Below are 14,768 nucleotides of genomic sequence, written 5' to 3'. Positions count from 1 at the left end.
AGCAAGCTGGCATTTAACTCACAGAGATCCACCTGCCTCTGTCTCCCAAGTGCTGCGATTAAATGTGTGCATCACTACCACCATAAATATTTTTATGATATTTTTGATCAAATGCTAGTGAGAAAGTTTATTTTGTCTCTGTTGAGGACTGAATGGCTAGGACCCCAAAGTTACCATTAATCACATTTCTCATCAGAACAAGCTGATCCGTTAGTAAATATTTACAAGGTTCTAACTGCACGTTAGAAACGACCTTTTGTGCAGGAAATACAAATACAGACAAAAGAGGTACTTTCTTACTCACAACAGAATTTTAGAGAAAGACAGGTAATAAACATATACATAAACAAAAATTATTTCAGGAACTAAAAAGTATTCTAAAGATTATGGAGAACAGGTAGTTAATAGGCATGGGAATTAGGCAGGAAAAGTTGCTTCCAAACAATGATGTTCATGTAAGGCATCTCTGAGGTAACAACAAAGAGATAACCTTAAAATTAAAAGAAAGGAACCAGGCAAAGATCAAGAATCTCCCAAGCCAAAACAGCATATCTAAGTTCCTGAGAACAGAAGAGCATCGATGAGACAAAAAGAATCTGGTCATGAGACTGGGAGAGAGAGAATGAGAGGACATTGTAGAGACCCAAAATGTGCGCCTATTTCACCTCGTCTGAACGTCACAGAGTTTATTTTGTTCTCTCAAAGTTGTTGACAAGAAGTGTGGCTACACACCCTGACCTAGGGTGTGGTTACTTAGCGCTTTGGACATTAAGATGGCCCACACAAGCAGATCCACTCCACCCTGACCAAAGGTCAGAGAATTCAAGCATACTGCTGCTCCTTCTTTTGAAACAGGTTTGATCAAGGCAGTGACTGCCTTCAGGACATTTGATCTAGAGTATGTTCACTGCCTAAACAACAGAATGCTTAACTCAGGATACAGTTGCTTGATGTTTCAGTATTGGAGCACGTAACTCTTCGGGCTGTCCTTTATATCCTGTTAAAGCAGTCTTCTGCCTTCTTCCCCATTTTTGCACTGAGGTATAAAAGTGTATGAAAAATTAAACACGGGCCGGGCGGTGGTGGCGCACGCCTGTAATCCCAGCACTCGGGAGGCAGAGGCAGGCGGATCTCTGTGAGTTCAAGGCCAGCCTGGTCTACCAAGGGAGTTCCAGGACAGGCTCCAAAGCTACAGAGAAACCCTGTCTCGAAAAACAAAAACAAAAAAAACAAAAACAAAAACAAAAACAAAAAGAAAAATTAAACACGGGCAAACTCAGAAGTCAGAACTCAGTATGCAGCAGGCACAGAATTGCCCTCCAATACTATACAATGTCTCTGTGTTTCTTTCTTATCTCTCTGTTCCTCCTATCTAATGTTTCTAATTCTCATGCCCCTACCCTGAAACATAGAAACCCGCTGTGTCTAGGATCATGGCAGAAGTCACCCCAAAAAAGTGGATCCCGACAGGATGTCAAGTTGGAAAGTCACTGGGTTAGATCACATAGGCCTGAATTACACTCTGACTCCAAGGAAAAAGCAGTGGAGGGCCCAAGCTGCAGAGTAAATGATTTGAATCAGAATGATCACACCAGCTGTCACGGGGCAGACACTAGAGGAGAGTAAGAACAGAAACAGAGAAGGTGAAATTTCTAGAATTCTCTATCACTGCTAGCAGGAGTGTAAAAAGCACCTGGGCTATTCCTATTACAGAGATGAACACTCATGTGCCTTACAACACATGTACAGGAATAATCACAGCAGTATTACATGTACTAGCTCCAGACTGGAAACAACCAGCATGGCCCACTAGCAATACAACACAAAACAAACTGTCGTGGTGAGAAAACACACCCACAAAAGAACCACAGAATGTAAGTTGAGGAAAAGAAAACAGAAATTCAAAACTATGTTCTATAGAATTCAGTTTGCAAGAAATCAAAACCAGACAAAACCAAGCCATAGTACAAAAGTGGGACAGGGTATGCACAGGCCTACAATTCCAGCACTCAGATGCCTGGGGAGCAACTAGAAGTACATGAAGGGCATTTCTGGGCTCCAAAACCATTCTTTTTGATCTCAGAAATAGCTACCTGAGTGAGTCCCCAAATCATGACACTTAAACTTATTAATTATGAATGTTCGGCCTTAGCTTAGGCTTGTTTCTAGCTTTTTTTTTAACTTAAATTAACTCATTTCTTTTAATCTATGTGCTGCCTCAAGGCTCATTTACCATATCTACATACTGTTCATCCTGCTTTCCTGCTTCTTCTGCGCCTGGCTAGCTGGCCCCCAGCTGGCTGGTCGCTGACTGGTTGGCTAGCTCCCTTTTCTCTCTGCCCCCCAACTCTGCCTATCCCTCCTCTGCCTAGCTATTGGCCATTCTGATTTTTTATTACACCAATCATATGCTTTAGGCAGGCAAGGTTATTTTTTTTTAATATTTTTTTTCTTTTTTTTAAATATTTACTTATTTATTTATTATGTATACAATATTCTTTCTTCGTTATGCCTGAAGGCCAGAAGAGGGCACCAGACCTCATTACAGATGGTTGTGAGCCACCATGTGGTTGCTGGGAATTGAACTCAGGACCTTTGGAAGAGCAGGCAATGCTCTTAACCTCTGAGCCATCTCTCCAGCCCGGCAGGCAAGGTTAAATAGCAACACATCTTTACATAGTTAAACAAATATTGTATTCCACAACAGCTATCTTCCTGCTTCAGACTCCTAAGAGTTAGGATTGCAGGTATGAGTCATTAATCTGACTACCTTTTTTAATTAAGCCATTCTCAATGATATACAGTTAAGCTCTGTGTTTTTTGAGGTATACATTTTCTACCTTGTTTCTACTAAGAATAACATTTCTTCTTTTGGTAGGGGAGGAAGAAAGGCACAGTCTTTCCATGAAACTATAGCTGACTTGCCTAAAACAGGAGCTTGTGAACTTCCCAGAATAGATGCTGGGAAGGGAACTTGGATCCTCTGGAAGAAGAGGAAGTACTCTGATATCCCATCTCTCCAGGGGCTCTCTATGTGTTTATATGGCACCATATTAAATTAATAGAGAATGATGACATAATTAGCCCAAAATTCCTTTTAGTTTATAGAACTTAAATCTTTAACAAGTCAAGTAATTTAAATTTGTAGATAATTCAGGTTTGGTGATACACACCTTCTATCCCAGTGCTCAGAAGGAAGATAGATCTCTTTTGAGTACCAGGTAGGCCTAGTCTACATAGTGAGACTAGTCACAGATGCATAAACCCTGTCTCAGAAAAGAGTTTTACTATCTTAAGATGGGAACTTTGACAAGATGTGAACTTTTAATTTTGGTTTGCTGACAATTTTTTACTTTACTTATCTGTTCACTGTGAACTGCACAAGTAATATGAACACATGTACACTTTGTGCATGAATATGTGAAGGCCAGCCTTGGGTGTCACTACACAAGAGCAGCTCACCTTGTCTCACTGGAACAGGGCTTAGCAACTAGGCTGCCCCAACTGGACAGTAAACCACAGGAACCCTCCCATCTCCTCCCCAGTACTATGATTAAAATTGTGTGCCAGAAGCTAGGTGAGGTAATACCTTTACCACGGCACTCTGAAAGCTCAGAGAGCCATATCTTTGTAAATTCAAAGTCAGCTTGGTCTACATAGTAAATTCCAGGCCAGAGTTACAAAATGAAAACCCTGTCTCAGAAACAAAAATAACAAAGTCATCTGCCAAGCCAACACTTAACTATAACCTCAGCTCTTGGAATAGAGGAAAATGAGGGGCTGAGGGGGACAGAGGTAGGCAGATTCCTGTGAATTAGAAGCCAGCCTTATCTACATAGTGAGTTCCAGGACAGTAGGGCAACATAAAGAAAACCTGTATCAAAAAGATAAATAAATAGCTGAGTGGTGGTAGTGCACACCTTTAATCCCAGCACTTGGGAGGCAGAGGCAGGTGGATCTGAGTTTGAAGCCAGCCTGGTCTACAGAGAGAGTTCCAGGACAGCTAGGACTACAAAGAAAAAAAAAAAAAACCTGTCTGGGGGGGGAGGGGAATTAAAACCTGATTATCAACCTAATTCCTTTGTATCAAGTGACCCATTGTTACAGTGGAAAGAAATTAAGAGGCAATATGAGAAGGTAACTGTTAGATCTCAAGTAATCCAAACATCCAAAAATGAGCTCAAACTGAATTATAAGAGGATTTCCAGCAGTTAGATAAAAGCCTGTTTTCCTCAGCAACTTGTGAAACCAGTTCCCATCTGCCACAAGGAGTCATTTCCCTTACCTCTGGTGGAAGGGACATATGACATCCATATCAAAGCCCACGCCAGCCTCCAGGTTCACTCAATCCCTACTCACAAGTACTAATAATACATTTCAAAGTTTGCGCTAGCATCTTGGCCCTTCTCGCCTCAGAGCCCTGCTCTCTCTGTCCCCGGCCCCTCGCTATGCTTGCTATTCTCACTATTCCCTTTCTGGCTATTCTTTCTTCTCTCACAGACAGCCCTGGCCTGTCCAGTCTGTTTCTCTTTCTCTCTGCTCTGCTCTTCCTGATGCCTCTGGGTACTTTCTTCCTCTTGTTCACAATTAACCCTTCCCTAATAATAAAGCAGTCAAAACACTCTTGGGCATTCTCAGCAATTAAGAAGACACACTTTGGGGAACAGAGAGGTGGTTCAGCAGGCAAGAGTAACTGCTGCTCTTCCAGAGGACCTGGTTTCAATTCCCACACCCACATGGCAGCTCACATCTGTTCTGTAACTTCAGCTCCAGGAGGGATCCAGTGCCCTCTACTGGCCTCCACAGGCTCTAGGTACACACATGGTGCAAGGATACATGCAGGCAAAACACCCATACACATAAAATAAATGAATAAATTTAGAGGGGAAAAAGAGGGGAAGGGAACTTGGATCCTCTGGAAGAAGAGGAAGTACTCTGATATCCCATCTCTCCAGGGGCTCTTCCTGAGGACTTGAGTTCACTTCCGAGCACCCACATTAGATGGCTCTAGCTTGTATCTCTAGCTACAGGGAGATCTGAAAGAAACTTCTGGCCTCTGCAAGTACCTACATTCACATGCACATACACACAACTAAAAATAGTGAGACGAGGTTTGAGAGGTGACTAGCTGGTTAAAAGAACTTTCTGCTCTTCCAGAGGGCCTAAGTTTGTTTCCCAGCACCCACACTGGAAAGTACCAACTTAATTTAAGAGCATTTTTTGGTCCAATGTCAGGGAAGGGAAAGGGGACTAGGAGGCCTGTCAGTAAACTGGTTGTGTTCTGGGTTTTGTCAGACAGAACAAGGAAACTCAAGACACCTTACCTTCACCAGCACATAGTCCCCAGGCTGAGCTCTGACCTTCTGCCCAGAGTTAGTGACATCCTCCACCTCCGCATCAGGGAAGACCACCTTAAGGTTTGCATCATTCCGGCCACACAAGTCTGTGGAAGAACGTTTGCTGAACTGCAGAAAACAAAGATAAGAATGTATGCATTCGTCAGTAGTAAGTTTTAGGAAGCAGACATTGCTCCTGTTGTCTGAGGCTCTCCTGGGTCTATCACAGAGCATTTCTTAACCAAGAAATCCAAAGGCTCCGTGTGTATGGCTGCTTCAACAATAGGACAACATGCAGTGCAAAACAGAAACAAAGTTCTGCTGACTATTTTAATGAATCGATGAATCTTTACAGACTCGGCTTCTGCAATAATGAACTTTCAACAAGTATGAAGTCCAGGTACTCGTGAGTGAGTGATGTGCCTAACAAATCAATGTTCACGACTCCTGACCTCACACTAAGCACTTAGGATGGGCCCAGAGTTTTTGGTCCGAGTTACTTGCTCCTCTTGAACATGCCAATTTGAACTAGAGACTCCACCAGAGCCTGGAACCAGAAAGAAAGATAAACCTCAATGAGAAGATTAAGTTCTAGAATAGACACAAGTCTTTCTATTCCTGCCAAGATTCAGTAACAGGATCCAAATTTACCCTCTTCTCTAAAATCAGAAAATAAGACAAAATACAAGAAACAACTCTATTTAGAAATCAGAAAACAAGCCGGGCGGTGGTGGCGCACGCCTTTAATCCCAGCACTCGGGAGGCAGAGGCAGGAGGATCTCTGTGAATTCGAGACCAGCCTGGTCTACAAGAGCTAGTTCCAGGACAGGCTCCAAAACCACAGAGAAACCCTGTCTCGAAAAACCAAAAAAAAAAAAGAAATCAGAAAACAAATCACACAAGACCTCAGCCTGACTGAAATGGAAAGCAAATGAAGTGAGTCCTCCCTCCATCCCTGCTTTCAAGCAGAAAGGCACCCGTCACTAGAACACGGAAAGCAAGGGAGATCAAAAAGAACAACATCAGGTTCTCTTCCATAACAAGAGAGATGAACCTGAATTCAGGCTGCTGGATGTCATAGGAAATTAAAGAGCAAATTCTGGAAAGGAGAAGGGTAAGTAGAAAGAAGAGCTCTAGAATTCTCTCTGGGTTTCCTGATTCTTTACTAAAAAAAATCCTAACAGAGGAAATCCATGCCAAGATACATCGCAGCCAAACTTCTACGAAAAAAACCTTGAAACCAACAGTTGTCTGTCATTTGAAGAGCATGAAGACAGCCACCTGCAAGCAGGAAGTAGACTCTCACAAGAACTGGACTGTGCTCATCTCTGACTTCCAGACACAAAATTAGAAAAAATAATTTCTATTATTTAAGTCAAAAAAAAGAGGAAAGGGAAGAAAACAGGAAGGAAGTGGAAGTTAAAAAGAATGGAGAGGAGAGGAATAAGGAGGGGAAGTGCAGGAGGAAGGGAGAGGAAGGGGAAACGGAGAAGAGGAAAGAGAATGGAAAACAGAAAAATCAATTTAAAAAAAGGAAATTCCCAATAAAAACATCCATGATTTCTCATCAGGAACAGGAAGCCAGCAGGAAATGGCACGTTTTTCAAGACCTGAAAGGAAAGCATTACCAACCCAGAATACAAGGTCCAGCAAAAATATCCCTCAGGGGCTGGAGAGACAGCTTAGCAGATCAGAGCAGTAGCTGCTCTATCACAGGACCAGTCCAGACCCCATCGCATACTCAGGACACCATGACTCTAACTCCAGCTCCAGGAGATCTGACACCCTCTTCTGGCCTCCTCAAGCATTCAAATATACAAATGTACATACATTCACACACACATACACACACATGCACACACATACACACACACACACACTCACATGCACACACAATAAAAATCTTTAAAAAAAGATCTTTCAGGAAAAAAGCAGAAATGGAGACAACTCAAAATTAAGAAAATTAAAGAAAATCTATTACTAGAACATCCACAGGAAGTTTTCTAAATATAAAACACTTGGTACATCAGAAAGAAAGAAAAAATATGACATAATTATATACATAGAAGTTTAAAACACCAGCCGGGTGGTAGCCATGCCTTTAATCCCAGCAAAGGCAGGCAGATTTCTGAGTTCAAGGTCAGCCTGGTCTACAAAGTGATTTCCAGGACAGCCAGGGATACTTAGAAAAACACTCTCTCTTGAAAAAGAAAAAGAAAAGAAAATTCAAAACACCAACAAGAAAATAAACCAGAACACTGAATTCAGCAAGATCATAAAATGCAAGATAAACATTTTGGGCTGGGTCGTAGAGTGTTTGTCTAGCATGCAGGGGCCATGGGTTTGATACAATTACCACACAACCTGGGCAGAACGATGCACTCCTGTAATCCCAGTGCTTAGGAAGATTCAGGCAGGTGGTTCAGAAATTCAAGGTCACCCTTGGCTACATAGCAAGTTTAAGGTCAACCTAAGTAAGATACATGAGACCAGGTCTCAAAAAAAAAATTAAATTAAATTTAAAATAATCAGAATCAAGTAAGACCTACATAAAGAAAACACATAGTGTTATTTTAAAAAGTAAAAAAAAGATACATGTGACCTTACCCCCTCAACCAATACCAGCTGGGTGTGGCCCACTGAGGTCTCATTGGCTTTTGAAGCCTCTTCTCTGAAGACAGTAATAAGTTCCTCCAAACGTCTTAATTTTACTTCTTCTGGAACATCGTCCTTCAGCCTATGATATGCTCGTGTTTTCTATTAAAAAGGCAAAACAACAGAGGTTTTGTAGAATCCTCAGGGCACAAACAAGAGAATGTGCTCATTCTATTCACAAGTTACAGATGTATAATCTGGTCCAAAACCCAAACCTGAACCAGACTTATTTCTCTAGTTCTAGGAACAGTCCGTGAGAGAAAATGGTGACTGAAATAGAATCTTTGTAGAGTCATTCTAAATTTAGCAAATGAAAATCACACTCGTGGCTGGCAGGGTGGGTCAGGGGGCAAAGGTTCCTGCCACCAAACCTGACAACCTGAATTCTACCCTAGAACCCATGTAGTGGAAAGAAAGAACCAATTCCAGCAAGTGGTCCTCTGACCTATACACATCCCTACGAATACATACACACAAAATAAACAAGTTTATAAGTAAATACATTTAAAAAGAAGACCACAGACTCAAACTTCATCTTCATATTTATATTTGGACACAAACTAAATAATAATAATACATGCTCTAAGCTATTCACTGCACTATCTATAGAGACACGGATGTAAAGCAGCCTAAATACTCACCAACTAGTACCTAGTAGACTATGGCTTATCAACAGAGTGGAGTATTACACAACTGTTAATAAGATAGCTCCACGAATACTAATGTAATTGTTCCAAAATACCCTGCCAACTGAAATTAGGAAAGTACAATCAACATGCATGTCTTTGGTGTAGAAAGTAGTCATGTTTATGAACACATGAAACATATCTGGAAAGTCATAGAAGAAATCACTAGAGTTCCTTCAAGAAGGGAACTAAACCTGGGAGCAACAAAAGGAAAAAGTGCTTTACCCTTCACACTTTCTACCATAAGCACATATTACCTATTCAGAAACAATAGTTATCCTCAGAAAGTGTTTAGAAACTCTCCTGGGTATACACTTACATACGTCCTTATGCTCATGCTCAAATCATGTGGAGAACCACTGAGTTAGGAAGAAGCCAAGGAATAAAAGGAAAAGCTGAACACCACTGTCTGGACATTCAAACCAATCTACCCTGAAAGAACTACCATGCCCACAGAGGAAAACGGAATGGGGAATGGGCATAAGATCCCACTTGATGTCAGCATACTGTTAGCAGTGATGGCCACCCATCAGGCAGCGACCCTGCAGGAAGCCCCACACTAAGTGCGTTGTACACACCATCCTATTCAAGCCTCAAAACAGCCCTAGCTGGTATTGTTATTCCCACTCCAGGAAGCAACTAAGGACTTTAGACAAGGTCACTGTTACATGACAAAGGTACAATTTGAGTGCCATATTTCTACTGTGTATTGAAAGGCCATTTTCCATCTACACCAATCTCATAAATAATTTGTGCATCTGTGATGTCCACGAAAAGGAGGCAATACGGGAATGTTACAGGCTCTGGGGAAGTCTCACTTCTGAAATAATTTTGTGAAAGACACTGACCAATTGAAACTGATTACAGAACACTGAGCACTGGGCTTTGGTTTTGTCTTGATTTGCTTGTTTGTGTTTGTTTTTGAGATAGTCTCAGTCTACTCCAGGCCAGTTTCAAACTTGAGATTCCCCTGCCTCAGCCTCCTAAGTGCTGGAATTACAGGCATATATGGTATTTTTTTCATATCAATTTGCTGAAGTTTGTGGTAGCTAACACCTATAATGCTAATGATCGGGCAGCTAAGTGAAGTAGAAGGAAAACAGGTTCAAGGCCATCCTGAGTTTTATGGTAAGAGAACGATGCTAATTGTCTCCCATCCAGGACGCACCTGCCTCATGCTGTAAGCAAAGAGAAAACCAGTATTATACTGGACTTCTCGAAGTAAAGACACTGTCTGCAGGTGATCATCCTCTGTCTCTCCACAGAAGCCAGTGATGAAGTCGCTGCTGAGGCTCACACCTGTCAATACACAACAAAGGACAAGGGACCAGTGCTCAGAGTACTGCTTCTGCCTACCTCAGAAGGAATGTGGGCATTTACAGATTCCAGAAGGAAGGAAACCAAATGGGACAGATTTCCAGACTATCCCATCCACATCTAAGTAAAACAAGTCATTACAGAGCAAGGGAGAGAGGTTTGTTTTTCTACATCATGCTAGAAGTGGCTTCTCACTCGACATTTCCTTAAGCACTAGAAGATAAATCTTGGTTTCATATGCTGGATTCAGAGATACTACAGAAATGCAGTTTCAAATCAGCCTGCTTTTGCAGGGGAGGGTGGGAGACAGTGCTAAAAACTGAACCCAGAGCCTAATATATGCTAGACAAGCACTCTACCACTAACAGTCCAGCCCCCAGGTCCTGCTTTTACTAGTCAATCTTTTAGTGCTTCACACAAACATATACATCTATGTATCTTGTTTTGTTGCTATTGTTTGAAGATAGGGGATTGTTTCTCTACTGTGTTAGAGACAGAACCCAGGGCCTCTACCTCTAAGCTAGACTATATCTATGTATTTTAGTCAATTCATAATAACTGCAAATGTATATATGATCAAACATTGAATTTAATTTAGTATTATGTTCATTTACAATGCAGTAGCAAAAATTATCAGATACCGAATACTTAGAAAGTGCTATATGTCACTAGCTATTCAATTGCTCCCAAAATCAGATAACATGAGCACTATTTACTCTATTTCATAAATGACAAATCTTTGTTGTCACATAGCCAGTAACACAGTACTCAATACAAAGCCAGTACATCCAGCGGCCACATCATCCTGCCCCATCAAAGCACAAGTATATGTGCATAATACAAGAAGCATGGTGGCACACACCTTTAGTCTCAGCACTCAGGAGACAGAAGCAGGTGGATCTCTGTGAGTTCAGGGCCAACCAAGCTAGTAAGTTCTAGACTCAAAAAGAGAAAAAATAAAATTTGAGGTAAATGTCAGGCAACATCCTCAACCAAATCTAAGTAAAACAAAACAAAAACATTAATTTTATTAGGAGGAAGGGGGAAAGAGAGGGGTAATCTAAAGTCTGCCTACTTATAGTGGAATAAGTGGTAGTGCATATTTATAATCCCAGCAATGGCAATGAAGGTGGAATAGCAAGTTCAAGGCCACCCTGAGCAACATAACAAGACACTGTCAAAATCTAAATGCTAGAGATGCAGATCAGAGCATATGCCCGTAAGACATGAGGTGTGGATTAAATCTCTTGCAAAACACACACAGTCAGAAAGATGGAAAGGAAAGAGAGGAAAACAGAGAAGCAGAAAATGAACATGAAAGTAGCAAAAACTATAAAATGACACCATAAGGAATTTGCCAAAGAGGCTGGTAATTGTGCAGGATGAATGTGGACTGTAATATGCTCAGCATTTCTTAAAAGTACCTGGGATACAGTCTCTGATATGATGAACCAATGCCACATAAGCTTCCCTTGAATATCTGCAGCAAAGAAGAAGAAAGGACCCAAATGAACTATTCATTCTTTTACTTGGGGAAGGGGGGAGGAACAGAGTTATAAGGTCTCATGTAACTGAAGTTTTCCTTAAACTTCTGTTCCACTGGCTCTACCTCCCAAGTACTGGGCTCATATGGGTACACTACCACACTCGACCCAATCTTATTTAAATGAGCACTATAGAGAGATAAAACTATGAATTCCCACATATATTCATTTTTTGATTTTGGATTTCATAACCACAAATCACACTAGAGAAGTATATGAAAGCACCCCTTTGGGCCAGTGAGATGTTTCAGCAAGTAACATTCTTTTTTTTCATGTTTTACCAAACCTGATGACTTAAATTCAACCCCTGGGACCTACATGGTAGAAGAAGAAAACTAACTCCTTCCAGCTCCTGAGGATCTTTCATTTAATAAATCAAGAAAAAAAATTAAACACTGAAGAGGACCTGTAGAGGCTGGAGAGATGGCTCAATGGTTAAGAGCACTGGACCTAGGTTGAGTTCCTAGAAACCACACTGTAGCTAACAACCATCTGCCACTCAGTTTCAGGGGATCTGATGCCCTCTTCTGGCCTCCGTGAGCACTGCATGTACATGATGCAGACATACATGCAGGCAAAACACCCATACACATAAAATTTTTTAAAAAAAATGGGATTCCTACATCTTCACCTCTGTGGAAAATAAGACAAAGTTCCAGTTCATATTAACCCCCAGTCCTACCTCTGCAAATTTATTTCCAAAGTGAGTCAAGTGATCTGCATTTATATTCTAAGACCTAAAAAACATTATTATTCTTGCAAGTTAAAAGACTATTTAAAATATGGCACCCAACAAGCACTTAATTTTAAAAATGTTAAGCAAATAAGAGATTTGATGCATATCCTGCTTAGGGGATGCACAGAAGCAAGTTCAACTGTCCATAGATATATTCAAACAACAACCACTTATTAATTTGCTACTGTGTGTTATATACCATACTAGGTCCTTAGCAACAAATGCAGTGTTTAGTGATTCAAAGAAACTGGAAAGGTAAAGGATGTCCTCTCCCCCAGTGAGTCTGACCCTCTCCGCATGGCATCCAGTACACGGTTGCTTCCGCTCTGGGCCGGCAGGTGGATCTGCTTACAGATGTTGTGTCTCTCCTGAATTAGCTGCAAAACCTGACGAAACAGAACACATGGGTTACCTAAGTCTCATTAAGGAATCCTGTAAAAATGAATACTCTCTACTTCTGGGAGGGGTTGCTGTTGTTTTGTTTTGTTTGAGAGAAGATTTCACTGTGTAGGCCAGGGTGGCCTCTAGCTCAGCAATCTGCCTGACTCTGCCTCCTGAGTGGTGGAATTAAAAGTGTCTAACACAGTACTTGGTAGGATACTCCCCTCACTGTTTCTCCTCAAAAACTAATTTTCAAGTAATTAAATGGTTGACTGGGAACTGAGGACAAAGCTCAGTGCACTGACTGCTTAGCAGGAACGAGGCTCTGGACCCAGTCCTCAGCACTACATCAAACTAGGCATGATGGTACACATCTTTAATCTCAGCACTGGGGAGGAAAGGGGAAGAATCAGGAGTTCAAAGCTAGCCTCAACTACATAGGCAAACATGGGCTGAGTGAGACCTGTCTTAAAAACTAGAAAGAAAGAGCCAGGGCACACCTTTAGGGCTGCCTAGCTGCTGGCCCAATGCCTCTAGAGCTTTGGTAATTGGGGGTAGTGGCCCTGCAGTCATGTGGATAGCAGGCCCCAAGTGACAGCAGCATGGAGGAATTCGACTCCAAAGACTTCTCTATGTCAGCCGAGGATGAGGACTACGTGCCGTCGGGTGGAGAGTACAGGAAAGATGATATCAATGAGCTAGTGAAGGAGGATGAAGTAGATGGTGATGAGCAGCAGAGAAAACCAAAGGGAAAAGAAAGAAGGCACAGAGCATTCCAGCCAGAAAGACAAAACAAAGTGGCCTCTTGTTAGAAGACAAAGAGGAAGATGGCAAGGAAGAATCTGGAGGTAGTAGCAGTGAAGATGAGGAGGACCAAGAAGGAGGCCTTGGGTCTGAGAATGCAAGGAAGAAGAAGGAAGATGGATTATGGGCCAGCTTCCTTAATGATGTGGGACCAAAATCAAAAGCAGCTCCAAGCCCACAAGTTAAGGCAGCAGAGGAGACTGAAGAGACTAGTTCAAATAAATTGTTGGTCAAAGCAGATGAACTGGAGAAATCTAAAGAGTCAGAAAAAGTGAAGATCACCAAGGTGTTTGACTTTGCTAGTGAAGAACGCAACTAAAGAAGTAGACGCTGCATCTAAGGAAGCCCAGTCTTTCCTCAAGCAAAATGAGAAAGAAAAACCTCAGGCTGTTGTCACACCAGCAGCACCAGTGCGCCCTGCTGGATCGGGGATAAAAAGATCAAGTGGCATGAGCAGCCTTTTGGGGAAAACTGGAGTCAAAAACCAGAAAATGAGCACCCTTGAGAAGTCCAAACTGGACTGGGAGAACTTCAAGGAGGAGGAAGGGATTGGTGAAGAACTGGCTGTCCATAACCGAGGGAAAGAAGGGTACACCGAACAGAAAGCTTTTCTGGATCGAGTGGACCACAGGCAGTTTTGAAATTGAACGAGACCTCAGACTGAGCAAAATGAAACCTTGACATTCTGGGAAGAATTAGTAACAGTTTATTCCTATTATCAGTGTGAGCTCTTCTGTGTGTCTGTGAACTATTTCCAGTGTTCATCATGTTTCCAGCAGGGCCCTTTTCTTCGTTGCAGTTTGGTTTATGATCTTAATCTTAGCTGGTTTCATTCATTTTACTTTTTAAAGTTTGTCTTTAAATAAACAAATAGAGAAGTCCTGAAAAAAAATTAAATAAATAAATAGAAAGAGCCAGGCAGTGGTGGCGCACACCTTTAACCCCAGCACTTGGGAAGCAAGAGGAGGTGAATCTCTGAGTTCAAGGTCAGTCTGGTCTACAGAGTGAGTTCCAAGACAGCCAGGGCTACACAGGGAAACCCTATCTTCAAAAAACAAACAAGCAAAAATAAAATAAAGAACTTTTTATTATTCAATAAGAAAGAAAACAATCCAGTCCAGGTAGAAAAGGTGGATGATTGGATGTCTAGCAAACATGTGTGCCACCTATTCAATGTGTGGCACTGTCCCAAGTTTGAAACATGTGTTCATTCTCAACAACCCACAGAACTAGGTTATTAATGCTCTCTTTTCCCAGATAAAGACAGCAAACTAGAAAGTATCTTTATATATCTACTAACAAAAGAATA

At 41.6% G+C, this 14,768-nt stretch overlaps 1 protein-coding gene and 1 pseudogene across 1 annotated transcript in view; one reads left to right on the top strand and one right to left on the bottom strand.

Annotated features, from left to right (window-relative positions):
* Cdk5rap1 (CDK5 regulatory subunit associated protein 1) overlaps positions 1–14,768 on the bottom strand; it is a 22,955-nt gene that overhangs the window by 1,483 nt on the left and 6,704 nt on the right. The window contains exons 7-11 of the mRNA XM_013352083.2: positions 12,563–12,660; positions 11,419–11,474; positions 9,846–9,976; positions 7,944–8,093; positions 5,325–5,465 (exon numbers count right to left, since the gene is read on the bottom strand). Coding sequence (XP_013207537.1) covers positions 5,325–5,465; positions 7,944–8,093; positions 9,846–9,976; positions 11,419–11,474; positions 12,563–12,660 — 576 coding nt within the window. The remainder of the gene's footprint in view (positions 1–5,324; positions 5,466–7,943; positions 8,094–9,845; positions 9,977–11,418; positions 11,475–12,562; positions 12,661–14,768) is intronic.
* LOC101983006 lies at positions 13,043–14,326 on the top strand (annotated as a pseudogene).

Source organism: Microtus ochrogaster, linkage group LG8 (assembly GCF_000317375.1).
Source record: "Microtus ochrogaster isolate Prairie Vole_2 linkage group LG8, MicOch1.0, whole genome shotgun sequence".
Classification (NCBI taxonomy): domain Eukaryota; kingdom Metazoa; phylum Chordata; class Mammalia; order Rodentia; family Cricetidae; genus Microtus; species Microtus ochrogaster.
Note: the sequence above shows the minus strand (reverse complement) of the source record. Positions and strands in the feature narration are given on the sequence as shown.